Source organism: Aulostomus chinensis, chromosome 2 (genome assembly GCF_037954235.1).
Source record: "Aulostomus chinensis isolate RoL2024-O1b breed Wild chromosome 2, RoL_Achi_v1.0, whole genome shotgun sequence".
NCBI lineage: Eukaryota > Metazoa > Chordata > Actinopteri > Syngnathiformes > Aulostomidae > Aulostomus > Aulostomus chinensis.
In genome coordinates, this window is record NC_141321.1 from 5,706,753 (window position 1) to 5,719,550 (window position 12,798).

A 12,798-nucleotide genomic window follows, 5' to 3' on the forward strand; every position below is an offset into this window, starting at 1 on the left:
CCTGGACCCACTCTGGATCAAAGCGTCACGCAGACAGAACTCTGCTCGCCGTGATTTCAGGTCCAGGTCCTCTGCAGCGTCTTTCCAGGTCTGAGGTCCATTCAGATTTTACTCCTCATGGGTGCAACTGATTTGCACCGCACTGCTGCATCATGAATCAGCCGTGCCAGGAGCAGCAGGGGAGGCCTGGAGTCGCTCAGATGTTCATCCACCAAAGCCAAACGTTGCATGTTTGCTGTTATACATACAGGAAATTACAAACGCTGCAACATCAAGTTACATAAACAGGTTTGTCCCCATCACTGCCCCCCCACCCCACCTTGACTTGACGAGTCAGCTGACATGTGATGTCACTGTCGCGCTGGTAGGAATTCTCTCTCTGTCCTAACTGGAACCAGCAGGTAGAGTTTTTGAGGAATATGTGAATACTAAACAGCTACGATTGTTCTCATGCAGACGGGCTCCTTTGAGCAGTAAAACTGTGGTTCATGTATATTTTTGACTTTTTGTACTCTTACATGGTGTTGACCTTGAGGGAATAATAAAGTTTGAAGGGTTTGTTGAGTCCATCACGCCGCAGGATCTGAGTAAGTTAAAAGAAATGACAAAATCACTCGTGTTGGTTTCTGCTCTGCTGTCTGTCTCCGCTGCGGTGGCCAGCTCTGACCCCCGTTTCCGTGGTTACCAACTGGCAGTTGATCCAGCGCAATGATATCAGACGTTATCAGGCAATTCGGAACTTCTTTTTTAGGTGTCCATATATCACATTTAACAGACACCTACCAGCCAGTCAGAATTGAGTCCTCACCCAGACCAGGGTATAACTGGAGGTAGTCGCCTCAAGCAGAGGCTTGATGCACAAAAACAAACATTATCCAAGACACTCTTTTAAAAAGGTTTTATTCAGACCAATCACATTAAGATACATCTCAAAATCAGTAGTTTATGACCAACATCTCCCTAAAATACCAATTCAAATTTGTGTTTAAAACAAGTCCCTGATTTAATAAAAAGATGACTTAAGAGGGTTGAGAATGGCAGTCGCAACGCAGCTGCCTGATCATAAACACACACACACACACACACCATCGTAGCAAACCTTTTCCTACACTCCCAAAGTCACATGGTTCTTCAGCTCAGTGCATCCAGCCTCTCCACAAACACGACTGCTACACAACATTCGATTGTAAAGCAACAGAAAAAGTGTGCAGTGCTGATTTCGCTGTCAAAACTTGGATTTTTAGCTTTGCAAATGTAGCGTGTTGCTCTCGCTGGGGTTGCGCCTATTTGGACTTGGCAAATCCAACCCTGTTGTTGTCCCGGTCAAAGACTGTGTAGTACTGGCCGATGAACACATCCCCCAGGATCCACAGGGGCCCAGCAGGGGCAGGGATGTCCAGACCCATAAAGCCACTCAGACAAATGGTCTTGCCAGCCTGGCTCTCCTGGATATGAAGAAGAGAAAAAGGAGAGAGAGGCAGTCAGAGGGTCCTCTGCTCCAGCGGTGCACAACTAGATGACGGTGTGTGAACCATTCGAGAGGAACAGGAAGAAGGACAACAAAAACAACAACATGGATCTCCTCAGACAACAAACCAGCCTCCTCCTGCCTCCCACACACCAAACAATGCAGCACTTGTTTGGTGTAAATGACACTAAGACACACAAACACAAAAGAGTTGTGTTGTTACTGCAGGAGGTGACTCTGTCGCCCCCTGCTGGCCAACACACACCTCCTGCACCGTCTCACCTTGAGGACGTACTGCTCCCCGGTCAGAGTGTAGGCTTGACCGCCCAGGTTGAAGGTGATAACGGGCAGCGATGGGATCTTGTCACAGCTCACCATGTACTGAAGCACAAACGGAGTGTGTTAAAGTCACGACGCCATGCAGCTGTGCACGTGTGATTGTACCAACAACACACAACAGGGAGGCTTGTCGACTGGATCAGCCAATCTAATAAACCAGCTGGTCTTTGTGCGCAAGCCCATCAGAGTGCAGATTTCTTGAGGCAAGTGTGTTCTGAAAACTGTTAGCAGGGAAGTTCTTCTTTGTGTGTATTCAGCCATTCAAACCCAGAGGTGGAGGAGCAGTAAAATGCCTCCATGACAGCAGTTCCATCCGACAAGTGGGTGGTTTAAGTACTGTGGACACGCTGGAGTTGTGTTGGAGTGCAGGCTGCCACAAAAGTTAAATACAGATGTCTTTGTGTTGCAAGCCAAGCGCAACATTAGCAAGTAAACAGTTTGTGTTTACACAACGGAGGAGGGCCTCAAGTCTGAGAAGAGCTGGGAACGACTTCATTTGGATCTTTATCAAAACTTGACGATGACTGCCCTTAAAATGTTGTGAAAGACAGCAGTAAAACGAGTCCAGAGCAGTCCCATCACCCTTCAGTGGATCAGCTCACCTCTCCTGCTACCAGTGGGATGGCTCCGATGGCCTTCTGCAGGGCCCTGACCTCTGCAGAGGGGCCGGTGATGAGAGACGTCCCCGTGTCCACGATGGCCTCACAGCCACTCTTACACAGACTCAGCTGGCTGCCCACTGCCAACCTGACACACACACACACATTTTGCTAATGTATTCCTAAACTTTTTTTTCTAATTACTTACACTACCGCTCAATCGTTTGGACCCACCTTCTCATTCAATGATTTCTCTTTATTTTTACTATTTTCTACATTGTAGTGACACACTGAGGGCATTACGTATACGTAGCAGGATTTATGGAATCATGGAGCAAAGACAGAATTGTTCAGAACTGTAAACCTGTTCTATATTCAGGGGTGCACATAAGTGGTCCGCATGCGCGCATGCATAAGGAACCTGGACAGATGCGCTCGGCTTCAAAGGCTTTTATACGCTTTTGCATACCGACGGCTACCGACTGCGGGGACACGAAACACGAAAATAATTACTTAGCGGGGCCTGTCTCTTTGACATTTTGAGAAGTGCTTTCCCCCGCGGTCGGTAGCAGTCGGTACGCAAAAGCGTATAAAAGCCTTTGAAGCTGAGCGCATTTGTCCAGGTTCCTTACGCATGCGGACCACTTATGTGCACCCCTGTTTTATATTCCAGCTCCTCAAAGTCGCCTCCCTTTGCTTTGCTGCAGCGCTGCAAACCCTCGTCCTTCTCTCAGGGAGCTTCATGATGTCATCACCTGAAATGGTTCCCCCTCTCAGGTTCACCTTGTCAGGGTTCAGTGGAGGAGTTTCCTGCCTTCTTCCTGGTTGGGAGCATCAGTTGAGCTGAGCAGAAGTCAGGCTGCTCCCCAGCTGACAGCTCTGTTTGACCACTGCTAGAATTCATGTCATGGCAGGAGCCATCAGCTCAGTAGAGAGGAGCCACGTCCATCAGTGCTCTAAGACCTGAAGGTCACTCAGTCCTGGAAACTGGAAAAACTTTGAATGCGTCCCTGAGTGCAGTCGTAAAAACCATCAAGCGCCACGATGAAACCGGCTCACATGAGGACGGCCCAGGAGCGGAAGACCAAGAGTCTCCTCTGCTGCTGAGGAGGACTTCATCCCAGTCCCCAGCCTCAGGAACCACCAGTTAACAGCTCCTCAGACTGGAGCCCAGATGAACGCCTCAGGGCGGCACAGTGGTGTAGTGGTTAGTACTGCTGCCTCACAGCAAGAAGGTTCCCAGTTCCACTCCAGGGATTTGCTTTTCTGGGTGAGTCTCCATGTTCTCCCTGTTCCTGCTGGGTTCTCTCTGGTACTCCAGCTTCCTCCACAGTCCAAAGACATCAAGAGGGACCAGGTTAATCCAGACTCTAAATTGACAGTAGGCGTGGCTGGGAGAGCCAATGGTTGTCTGTCTCTATGTGTTGGCCCTGCCATGGACTGGTGACCTGTCCAGGTGGAACCCAGCCTCTCACCTGAAGTTAGTTTATTTGACCAAGAAGGAGAGTGTTGTTGACTAGAACTCGTAGCAGAGACCAGGTCTCTCCTGGACTGCTTCTCTGCATGGCTCCCTGTCAGATTCAGAACAGAATTTAAAATTCTTCTTCTACCATCAAAGTCCTCAACAGTCAGGCTCCTTTATCCCTGACAGAGCTCCTAGTCCCCTATGATCCAGCTAGAACCCTTCACTCCCAGGATGCAGGGTTCCTGCTGGTTCCTCGAGTTCTAACAGTAGAATGGAGCCAGAGCCTTCAGCTATCAGTCTCCTTCATCCCTGACAGAGCTCCTAGTCCCCTATGATCCAGCTAGAACCCTTCACTCCCAGGATGCAGGGTTCCTGCTGGTTCCTAGAGTTCTAACAGTAGAATGGAGCCAGAGCCTTCAGCTATCAGGCTCCTTCATCCCTGACAGAGCTCCTAGTCCCCTATGACCCAGCTAGAACCCTTCACTCCCAGGATGCAGGGTTCCTGCTGGTTCCTAGGGTTCTAACAGTAGAATGGAGCCAGAGCCTTCAGCTATCAGGCTCCCCTCCTGTGGAACCGTCTCCCAGTTTCAGTCCAGGACCCAGACCCCCTCTCTAGGTTTAAGAGCAGACTAAAGACCTCCTTGTTGATCAGGCTTATAGTCAGGACTGCTTAGGCTGGCCCTTAGACCTGCTGCTATAGGCTCAGACTGCTGGGATCTCCCATGATGCACTGGGCTTCTCTCTCCTCCTCCTGTCCTCAGACGTGTTACTAACTCCTCTTCTTCTCCCCTCATCCCAGATCCTGGTGCTGCTGGAGGAGGCTCCAGACCTGAAGAGGCTCCAGCTGCCACCCGTAGCTCCACCTGCTCACGTCCCCGTCTGTCCATCAGTCTCTCCTCCTGTCTCGCCCTCTTTATCTCTGTCCCTCTGTCTCTCTGTCCTCCTCCTTTCTCTGTCTTTGTCTCTGTCCTGCTCTCCTGCTCTCTCTCCGTCCCCACTGATCCTGGATCTGCTCCACCTTCCTGCTGGTAAAGGAAGGTTCTGGTGGCTGCTGTTGCAGGATGTGCTGCTGATGGAGAATTGTTGGGTGGAGGTTCATTGAAGGAGGGAGGTGCTGGAGCGCAGAGTGAAGGCCAAAGGACCAACAAGTGCTCAGCTTCTCTGGAACTCCTTCAAGACTGTTGGAGAACCGTTTCAGGTGATGACCTCATGAAGCTCACGGAGAGAACGCCAAGAGTGAGCAGAGCAGGGGTCAGAGGGAGGCTGATTAGAAGAATCTGAAATATTTCACCCTTTGTAGATTCTCACTGAAGGCATCAAAACTATGAATGAAACCATTGGGGGTTATGTAGTCAACAATGTAAACAGTCATGACAATAAAGAGGTACCATTTAATGAGAGGGCGAGTCCCACCTTTTGGCTGGTAGTGTGTATCAAACATCAGGGTGGAGGTTCCAGCAGGAACTGATTAAATGATGAAGAATGGGATTCCCAGTGATGGTGGATCCTGCCATGTCTGACACCAGCCCAGCGGTTGTTGTGTGTTTGGAGTGTAACAACCCAGCACTCACCCGTCCATGTGGATCTGCCAGTAGGCCTGGCGGGTGACGTTAATGTAGTGGAAGTCTCCACTGTAGAATTGAGGGTCAGTTCCTCCCAGCAGCAGCTCACCGCCGGGTTGAGTGTCGGGGTTCCTGATGGACAGAAAACATGAACACATGTTGGACACCAGGACCAACTTTTAGAGGGAAACTGACGTGTCGTTTTAGTTTGCCCCAGTCCAGTCTTTCCTGAGCCCCGGTGGCAGGCACATCTACTTCTTATAGAGATGTTTGAGGACAATTCAGGGACATTCTACCGGGACCAAAAAGGCTGACGGGATACTTCACCCTAAAAAAAAAAAAAAAGGTGCATTTTGCCTCTCAAGTACCCATGAGGACGTTTGTTTCTCTCCTGCTTGCCTTCTTTATAACACCGGAATGTGGACAGACCCAGAAACAAATGTTTGGCGTGAAGCTAACGGAGCATGAAAGCCAACCACAACTGCGTCTGTCCTCAGGAGGAAACGATCATTCCAATACAGAAAGGACGTCTCTGGAGAGAGTTGCACGTCTCGCATCTCACTGAAGGACCACTTTGAAATCCCCTTCGGTCAAAGTCCAGAATGGACCAGAACCAAACAGACGCCTGGGCTGAGGGCCACCGCTGTCCCTCAACTGACTTCTGTTTTAGTGATGAAAATTACAACGGTCCAGATTGATAGAGCACAGGGGGATGTGAGGAAGGAGCTCGCTTCCAATCCTCCATGTCTGAAAGGTCACGTTGAGGGTGATTTTGTCCCTCTGACATGGAGAAGATGCAGCAGGAAAGCAGGATTTTCAGTTAGAATTACAATCCAGGACACACAAGCCTGAGGTCATGCCTGCTGCTGGTACGGGCGCATAAATCCTGGACCAACCTGGTGCAGGTTCAACTGGCTCTAGTTCTACCTGTCACTTAGCCCACCTGTTCAGGTAGAAGGAGAACACGTTCTTCTCCAGCTTCTTCTGGCTCATCATGTTGTCAAAGACGGGCGGCACCCCGTCCACAGAGATGCGCGGGTAGGCCATGCCGAGGATCCCGTCAAACTTGGCTGCGATGAAGGTCACACCGGGCTGCTTGATGGCCTCGCCAAAAAGTTGGCTTTCCACTGCTATGTCTCCAATCTGGAGGAGAGGCAAGACAGGAGAGTTCCATGTGAAATCTAAAGAGGAGTTTGCTGGGGTGAAGCTGGTGTGCAGGAGGCTCACGGTGCACGTGTCCTGGCTGAGGTAGCCCGACAAACTGCCACTTCCATACTGGATGGCGAAGGCGGTGCCGTTCTTCACGTAGGAGCTGGACTTGGCAGAGTTATATTTGTGGTGAAGCACTGCAAAAAAACAAACAAGAACAGCAAAAGGAAAACACATAAAAGATATAAATTTTAGTGCAAATGAATAATCGATGTAAAAGGGAAGATAAACATGTTTAACACACGGACACTACGTCAGTATTCACACTCATTTACCAGCAACTCGCCATGACTTTTGACACACACCTAAGGAAAATGTTCACCAAGTGCAGCAGTGAGGAGCACAGGGGACTTACAGCACGCGATGTCTGTGAAGGAGCAGTGAATGGACGGAACCCAGAGGTTGGAGGAGCCGGTGTCAAACACCACCGTGAAGGGCTGGGAGGGGGTGCCCAGGCCGATCTCGCCGTAATACTGAGCCTGGTGGAACAGTACGACCAGATGAACATGGATATGATCAACAACAACAAGCAGCAGCAGCGTTCTGAGAGCCTGCAGAGACTTACCGGTCTGGGCAGGACTCAGGACTCATTCTGAAGCTAATCTCAAGTGTTCAGAGATTAACAATAATCCCTCAAGTCACAAACAGGAACAGCAGAGAAATGTAAAGAGTAAGAAAGGTAACCAGGACGCAGAGTTCACGCCGGAGAGAAGCCAGGCATTTGTTCCATTCTCTTCGCTGACACAAGGCTCAGCTGTTGGCGCCAGCCTGTGTGAGTGGGGCGCAGGTCAGACTGAGTCACGCCAATAAATCAGACCTTCAGTTTCACTATGACACTGCAAAACCTAATAATTGCTCCACAAAGTCACAGGCTGACACAAGCTTCCGCTTCCTGTGACTGAGGGCAGTTTGTGTCAGATCACTTATTGCGTGATAAAGACACTCACAGGTCAGCTTCCTCTTTCTCAGCGCCAGCGTCTCCGTCTTCACCTCCATCATCAACTGATGCTGCAGAGTGAGCTCGGCTGGCTCGCCTGTGGCGCCATCCGGCTCTGTACTGAGTTTGGGTTTCTGAGTCCTGGTTTGGTGCGTCATCCAAAGACTACTACAAGTGAGGGGATACTTGTATAAAATTGGCTGCGTCAGCTCTTTGTCATCACGTTCAAATATTTAATCAGGAACCATCTCTTAGCAGACAGTAATTCCTCTAAGAAATTAAAATCTGGATGATTCCCAAGTAGAGGTGGGACATGGGCTCAGGAGTATCAGAACCAGCGCCTACATGGACGCCATTCACTGTCTGGGAGTTGGAATGATGGCGCCGATCCAGATTCTACTGCATCGCTTGCCCTGGACCATGAACCCGCGGATCAAGACACAGCTCCAGTAAGGCACTTGATGTACTCGTTGTTGCACTGTCACCAAGAAGTGCTGTGTATTCTACCGCAGCCTCGTGATGTTCGCCAGGAACCAATGACACCATCAAACACGGGGGAGCTCTGGTAGAAGCCCAATGGACAGACACCGAAATAAAACCTCTATTTAGAACAAACAGGACACTGAAAATAAAGGTTACCTGAGCAATGATGACATCACAAGTAACTGTCGGTTTCATGGTTATGGACAAAGATGTGTCTGTGTTGGGTCATTCAAGTCAAATCAACCAGGTTAATGACGAGTTAAAGACTCTCAAGATGGCTGACAGACAAATTTCTTGCCTTTACAAACTGATTGTGTGTCAAAATCTGGAGAGAAACCTGACGTAGAGAAACAGAACATCCAGATAGAAGACCTGCCTGATCTCTGCTGAGTTCATCCAAGGGAAAAGCAAACAAGACCTGAACTTTCTGTCAGCTGAGGAGGATCACGGCCCTGTCAGATTAGCCGCCATGTGTCATTAGCTGTCATGTGCTACAGGTTCCTTTCCTGTCACTGACAGCGTCATCACTGATATTCAGCCTCAGAGTGAAGTAGCTAGTAAGGCTAACAGGAAAGAGGCCTTTCTGCTTCAGCTGGGAGGGAGGAGCTCTGCTGCGGCGCTCCACCAGCCTGGCTTTGAGCTCCAACAGTGAGTAGAGGGAGTGAGGACACAGAGAGGGATGCCTACATCAAGGTAGTTGGTGAGGGTCTCTGGAGTGGGACCGCTACTGGAGGGGAAGCCGTAGTTGTACTTCAGGGAGTGCTTGCCCAACGCAAGTTCCTCTGCAGTTTTCCCTGAGTCTGTCAGCTCCCGTCTGATGGAACGGAATTTCTTTAAAGGAATTCTGCATGGAAGGAAGCATACAGAAAGATTTAGGACAGTGGGAAGCCAGCCCCCCCCCCCCCCATGCTGCTCACATGTACTTTTAACAACTGAAATAAAACTCAGATGCAAATTTAGTCGCCATTTGTGCAACACAAGCTGTACATTTGGAACATAGATAAGGTGCCTAGAGGAAAGACCTGACCTACTTTATAGACACAAACTGCTTATCTGGAGGTCAAACTGAAGCGTGAGACGCAAAATAAGACTTCTGCATGAGCAAGGAAGACAACTTCAACACAAGCTCTGCTGACTTGGAGGAATTACACACACACACTTTCATGAATATATATACTGTATATGAATAAATAAAAATCCCTCAAGCCGTATTACATCATATTGATGGTACCATGAGGTGTGTTCATTCAGTAGGGTTAAGTGGGAGGTCAGTGCAGGAGGACAGGTGTGCTTTGTGGGTGACCAGACTTGATGATCATTGTCATCAGTTCTGCAGTAACCAAGCCATCAGCACGCCTGCTACCAAAGCTCCACTCGTAGTTCGACCACGTGAGTACTTCTTCTACTCTGGTGTCACTGAGTGGAAACAATGAGCAACAAAATATGGACGTACAAAACCGCATCACTTGGTGGGAGGGCTGCTCTGGTCTCTACCTCAGCAGTCCCTGGTGGGGGAGTTACACCACGTATAGGATTCAGGGCTCTTCCTCGTGTTGAGGAAATCAGTACCCGAACCTCTGAGAATCCACACTGTCAACATGTGGTTTTCAGCAAGTACAACACGCCAGCACCAAAAAAACATGTTTGTCTCGACAGAAAAACTAAATCATCCAATACCAGCACACAAGATGTTGGCAATAACATGCACGATCACGCAACCCTGCCACCAGGGCTGCAGGGGCATCACGGAGCAGAGGAACCTGTTCTTCTGCTCCTGGCACCCACACACGGCACCGTCTCGCTCCTTCTCTAACCACCGACTTCAGTGTGACGATCCGAGTGGAGAGCAGCGGAGACGAGGAGACCCAGGCAGAGACGCCCTGTCCGTCACCAGCCTCAGCTCCTATCTGACAGAGCACTGGTGGTGGCCCTGGGCAGGAACGGCAGGCTGGGACCAGACAGGTATGGTCGAGGTCCCACCTTACACCTCCACAATGCAGACTCTTCACTTCCCCCACCCACCAATCACGCATCCACTCTCGGCCAGCAGAGGCGGTCTGACTGCAACTGACGAGCCGAGCGATCGTCCCAAGTTCACCTCGGTGTCCTGAGCGTTGGTAACCAGGACCAGCGCAGGTTAGCTAGCTGGCGTTAGCATCCAGCGGCCGCCGTCGGACACCGTCCACTCCAGCACAACGAGAGTGCCACCGTTAGCTTGAGGATTTTTGTCTGACTGAGAGAACTCCGTTACCTTTCATAAGCTTAATAAAAAAGTTGAAACCATTCGAAGTCATGGTGTTACACTAAAACCACATTCCCTTTGTTGTTCTTACCGAACAAGAGCCTGGCTGGTCAGGGCCACCGCCGCCAAAACAAACAGGACCGAGTTCCTCATCGTAGGGTCGCAGGAGCGCTCGAGCACGGACACGATGACGGTGCACGGCCACGGACAGCTCCAGCAGAAAACAACCGACTTTTATCAGCTGACTCAGTCACATGAATTCGACTCGGGTGTGGTGTGACGTCACTTCCGGTGACAGTCAATTCCCTTGTCCAACAGGCGGCTCCGGTGACTTTTGTTTACACAGCGCCGATGAAAAAAGAGGTGAAGCGATTTGAAATAAAAACACGTGCTTGACGCGTGAAAAGTCGGCCTTCAAGATGCTAACACGAAAAACAACAAAACAACAAACAACCAACAAAATCAGGCAAAAGTGAAGCACGAATAACGATTTTGGGCTTCTCAGAGTAAGACACCACGGTGTTTTAAGTCTATGTACACCCACCCGCCATCCGTCCATCCATCCATTTTCTTCCTCTTACCCTGTTAAGGCTGGTGGGGTGGACGGCTCCACCCTGCTGGCCTCTATGTAGACCCAATGTAGTACAATAAATGAGTCAGTGCACAAATTAAAAAAGAACCAGAAAAGACAAAAAAAGATATAATAACATAATTTATGGAATATAAACCTGGATTAACGAAATGGTGTGCTAGATACTAAATATTCATGACAACTACTTTAATTTTTCTCAGTGGCGAGTCAGGGTTGGACTGAACATCAGGGTCTGACAGCCCTCCTGACCTTTCTTGGTGGGCTCATTTGATTCCATCCTGGCAGACCCTCCCAGCGGTGAACCAGCACTGTCCCTGCTCACTGGAACGGCTTAGCCTCTCGTCTCCTCCCGAGGGTTCCCTTCTTCTAATTTTTATCTCTATTTTTTCCACGTTTGTTGAGAGAACAAACAGAACCATGCATTATGAAAAGAGAGAGATGATGACCACAGAGAACGAGACAGAGGCATTGATGTCCTCAGTTTATTCTCAAGTATGTGGACTTGCTGTATGTGGTTTATGGGGACCTGAAGTCTTTGTAGAATTAATGATGTCCTTCATCTTCACTCATTTTATGACAACAACCCTGAGGACAAACCATCAGCAGGCAGCTAAAGTCGGGGAAGGCATCCGGAGAAGGGTTTTGTTCATTTACGCTCATACACATGTCAGGCGTTCCATGAGCTGCTGTCAGGTGACCGAGCAACAATGATGGTCACTCGTTCGCAGGTTTTGAGAACTTTCTCAGTATCAAGTAGTTTCACATCTTTTTAGTGCTTTCACAACCGCAAACCACTGCCTGAACCAGCTCTTCTAGAGACGGAGCAGCCGCACGCCGTCACGGCTGGAGGCTCCAAACTCAACCCACTCCTACTTTGCCATGTGCAGCTCATTGGTGCTGACCACCAGCTGCTGACCACCAGCTGCTGACCACCAGCTGCTGACCACCTGCTGCTGACCACCAGCTGCTGACCACCAGCTGCTGACCACCTGCTGCTGACCACCAGCTGCTGGACAGCAGCAGGATTCAAGCAGCTGCAGAGCCTCTGAATGACAAGAGCACCAGAGGAGAACTACATGGGCTGCACAGGTCTGGAGGGTCATGTGACGAGAGGAACAAACCACAAACACAAGGAGGAACAAGGGTCACAAGATGAACCAGACTAACAGGGACAGGAGTCATGATTCCAGTAGCGAGGGGATGACCACTCCTGACCTCAGCGCTCAACTCTGACTGGTCTGTGACCCTTGGACTGTTTTGGTGGGAGGGGCCTGAACTAGTCGGTCACCACTGACCCTTGCACAGCAAAGAGATGTCCACAAGCCACTCGACGGCTCTCAAGTGTGGTTGTGATTTTAGGAACCTGTACCACTGCTATGATGTCACCGCGAAGGGCCCAACAGAACAGAGGACAACAAGATGTTCTTTCATGGAGGTGGATGTGTCCTACTATGGATGAGATGGTGGAGCTGTGGATCGCCCTGGTCATATACCTGTCGATCACAAGGTTGCCCCGCCCTAAACCGCAGTGGCCAGTATCAGGTTTGCTAATCTGACATAATTGGTTTTTCATTGCTTGTCTGTAAAAAGATGAAAAATTCAAGCTGCGAGGAAATCTTTTATTCTCAAAATTGCCAAATGAAATTCAAAGATTCTCAGAAGAACCAGACACGCTGGTTTGTATCCATCCGCCAGGGAGCTGATCCTGCAGAAAGTAGGACCTGTGTCACTGAGGTGCTGCTCCCTTCAGCAGCCAGCAGTCGTTCTGCTGCTGGGAAACATTCTTTCTCCCCAGTGATGCACTGGTTTTTAGAAGTTATTTTCAGGAGGCAGTCGGAGCTCATCGGCCCACACATGCATGGATGTTAACAAAAGCATTGCTTAGCAACCACTGATGGATAA

At 49.7% G+C, this 12,798-nt stretch overlaps 1 protein-coding gene across 1 annotated transcript; it reads right to left on the reverse strand.

Moving 5' to 3' along the window:
- Positions 1-883: 883 nt before the first annotated feature.
- ctsd (cathepsin D) lies at positions 884-10,577 on the reverse strand. Its single transcript, XM_086224122.1, has 9 exons — positions 10,396-10,577; positions 8,750-8,906; positions 6,998-7,121; positions 6,661-6,779; positions 6,377-6,576; positions 5,443-5,565; positions 2,410-2,554; positions 1,751-1,849; positions 884-1,445 (listed from the first exon to the last, which is right to left on the reverse strand). Exons 1-9 carry the CDS (start codon positions 10,455-10,457, stop codon positions 1,284-1,286), a joined length of 1,191 nt encoding a protein of 396 aa, XP_086080248.1. The 5' UTR covers positions 10,458-10,577; the 3' UTR covers positions 884-1,283.
- Positions 10,578-12,798: the final 2,221 nt, after the last annotated feature.

Excerpts from the sequence above, each read along its gene's own strand:
- ctsd (XM_086224122.1), bottom strand. The coding sequence starts at position 10,457 with ATGAGGAACTCGGTCCTGTTTGTTTTGGCGGCGGTGGCCCTGACCAGC. Across the intron at positions 6,577-6,660 it reads TCAGCCAGGACACGTGCACC|ATTGGAGACATAGCAGTGGA; the intron begins GTGAGCCTCCTG and ends CCTCTCCTCCAG. Across the intron at positions 2,555-5,442 it reads TGGCAGATCCACATGGACGG|GTTGGCAGTGGGCAGCCAGC; the intron begins GTGAGTGCTGGG and ends TGTGTGTGTCAG.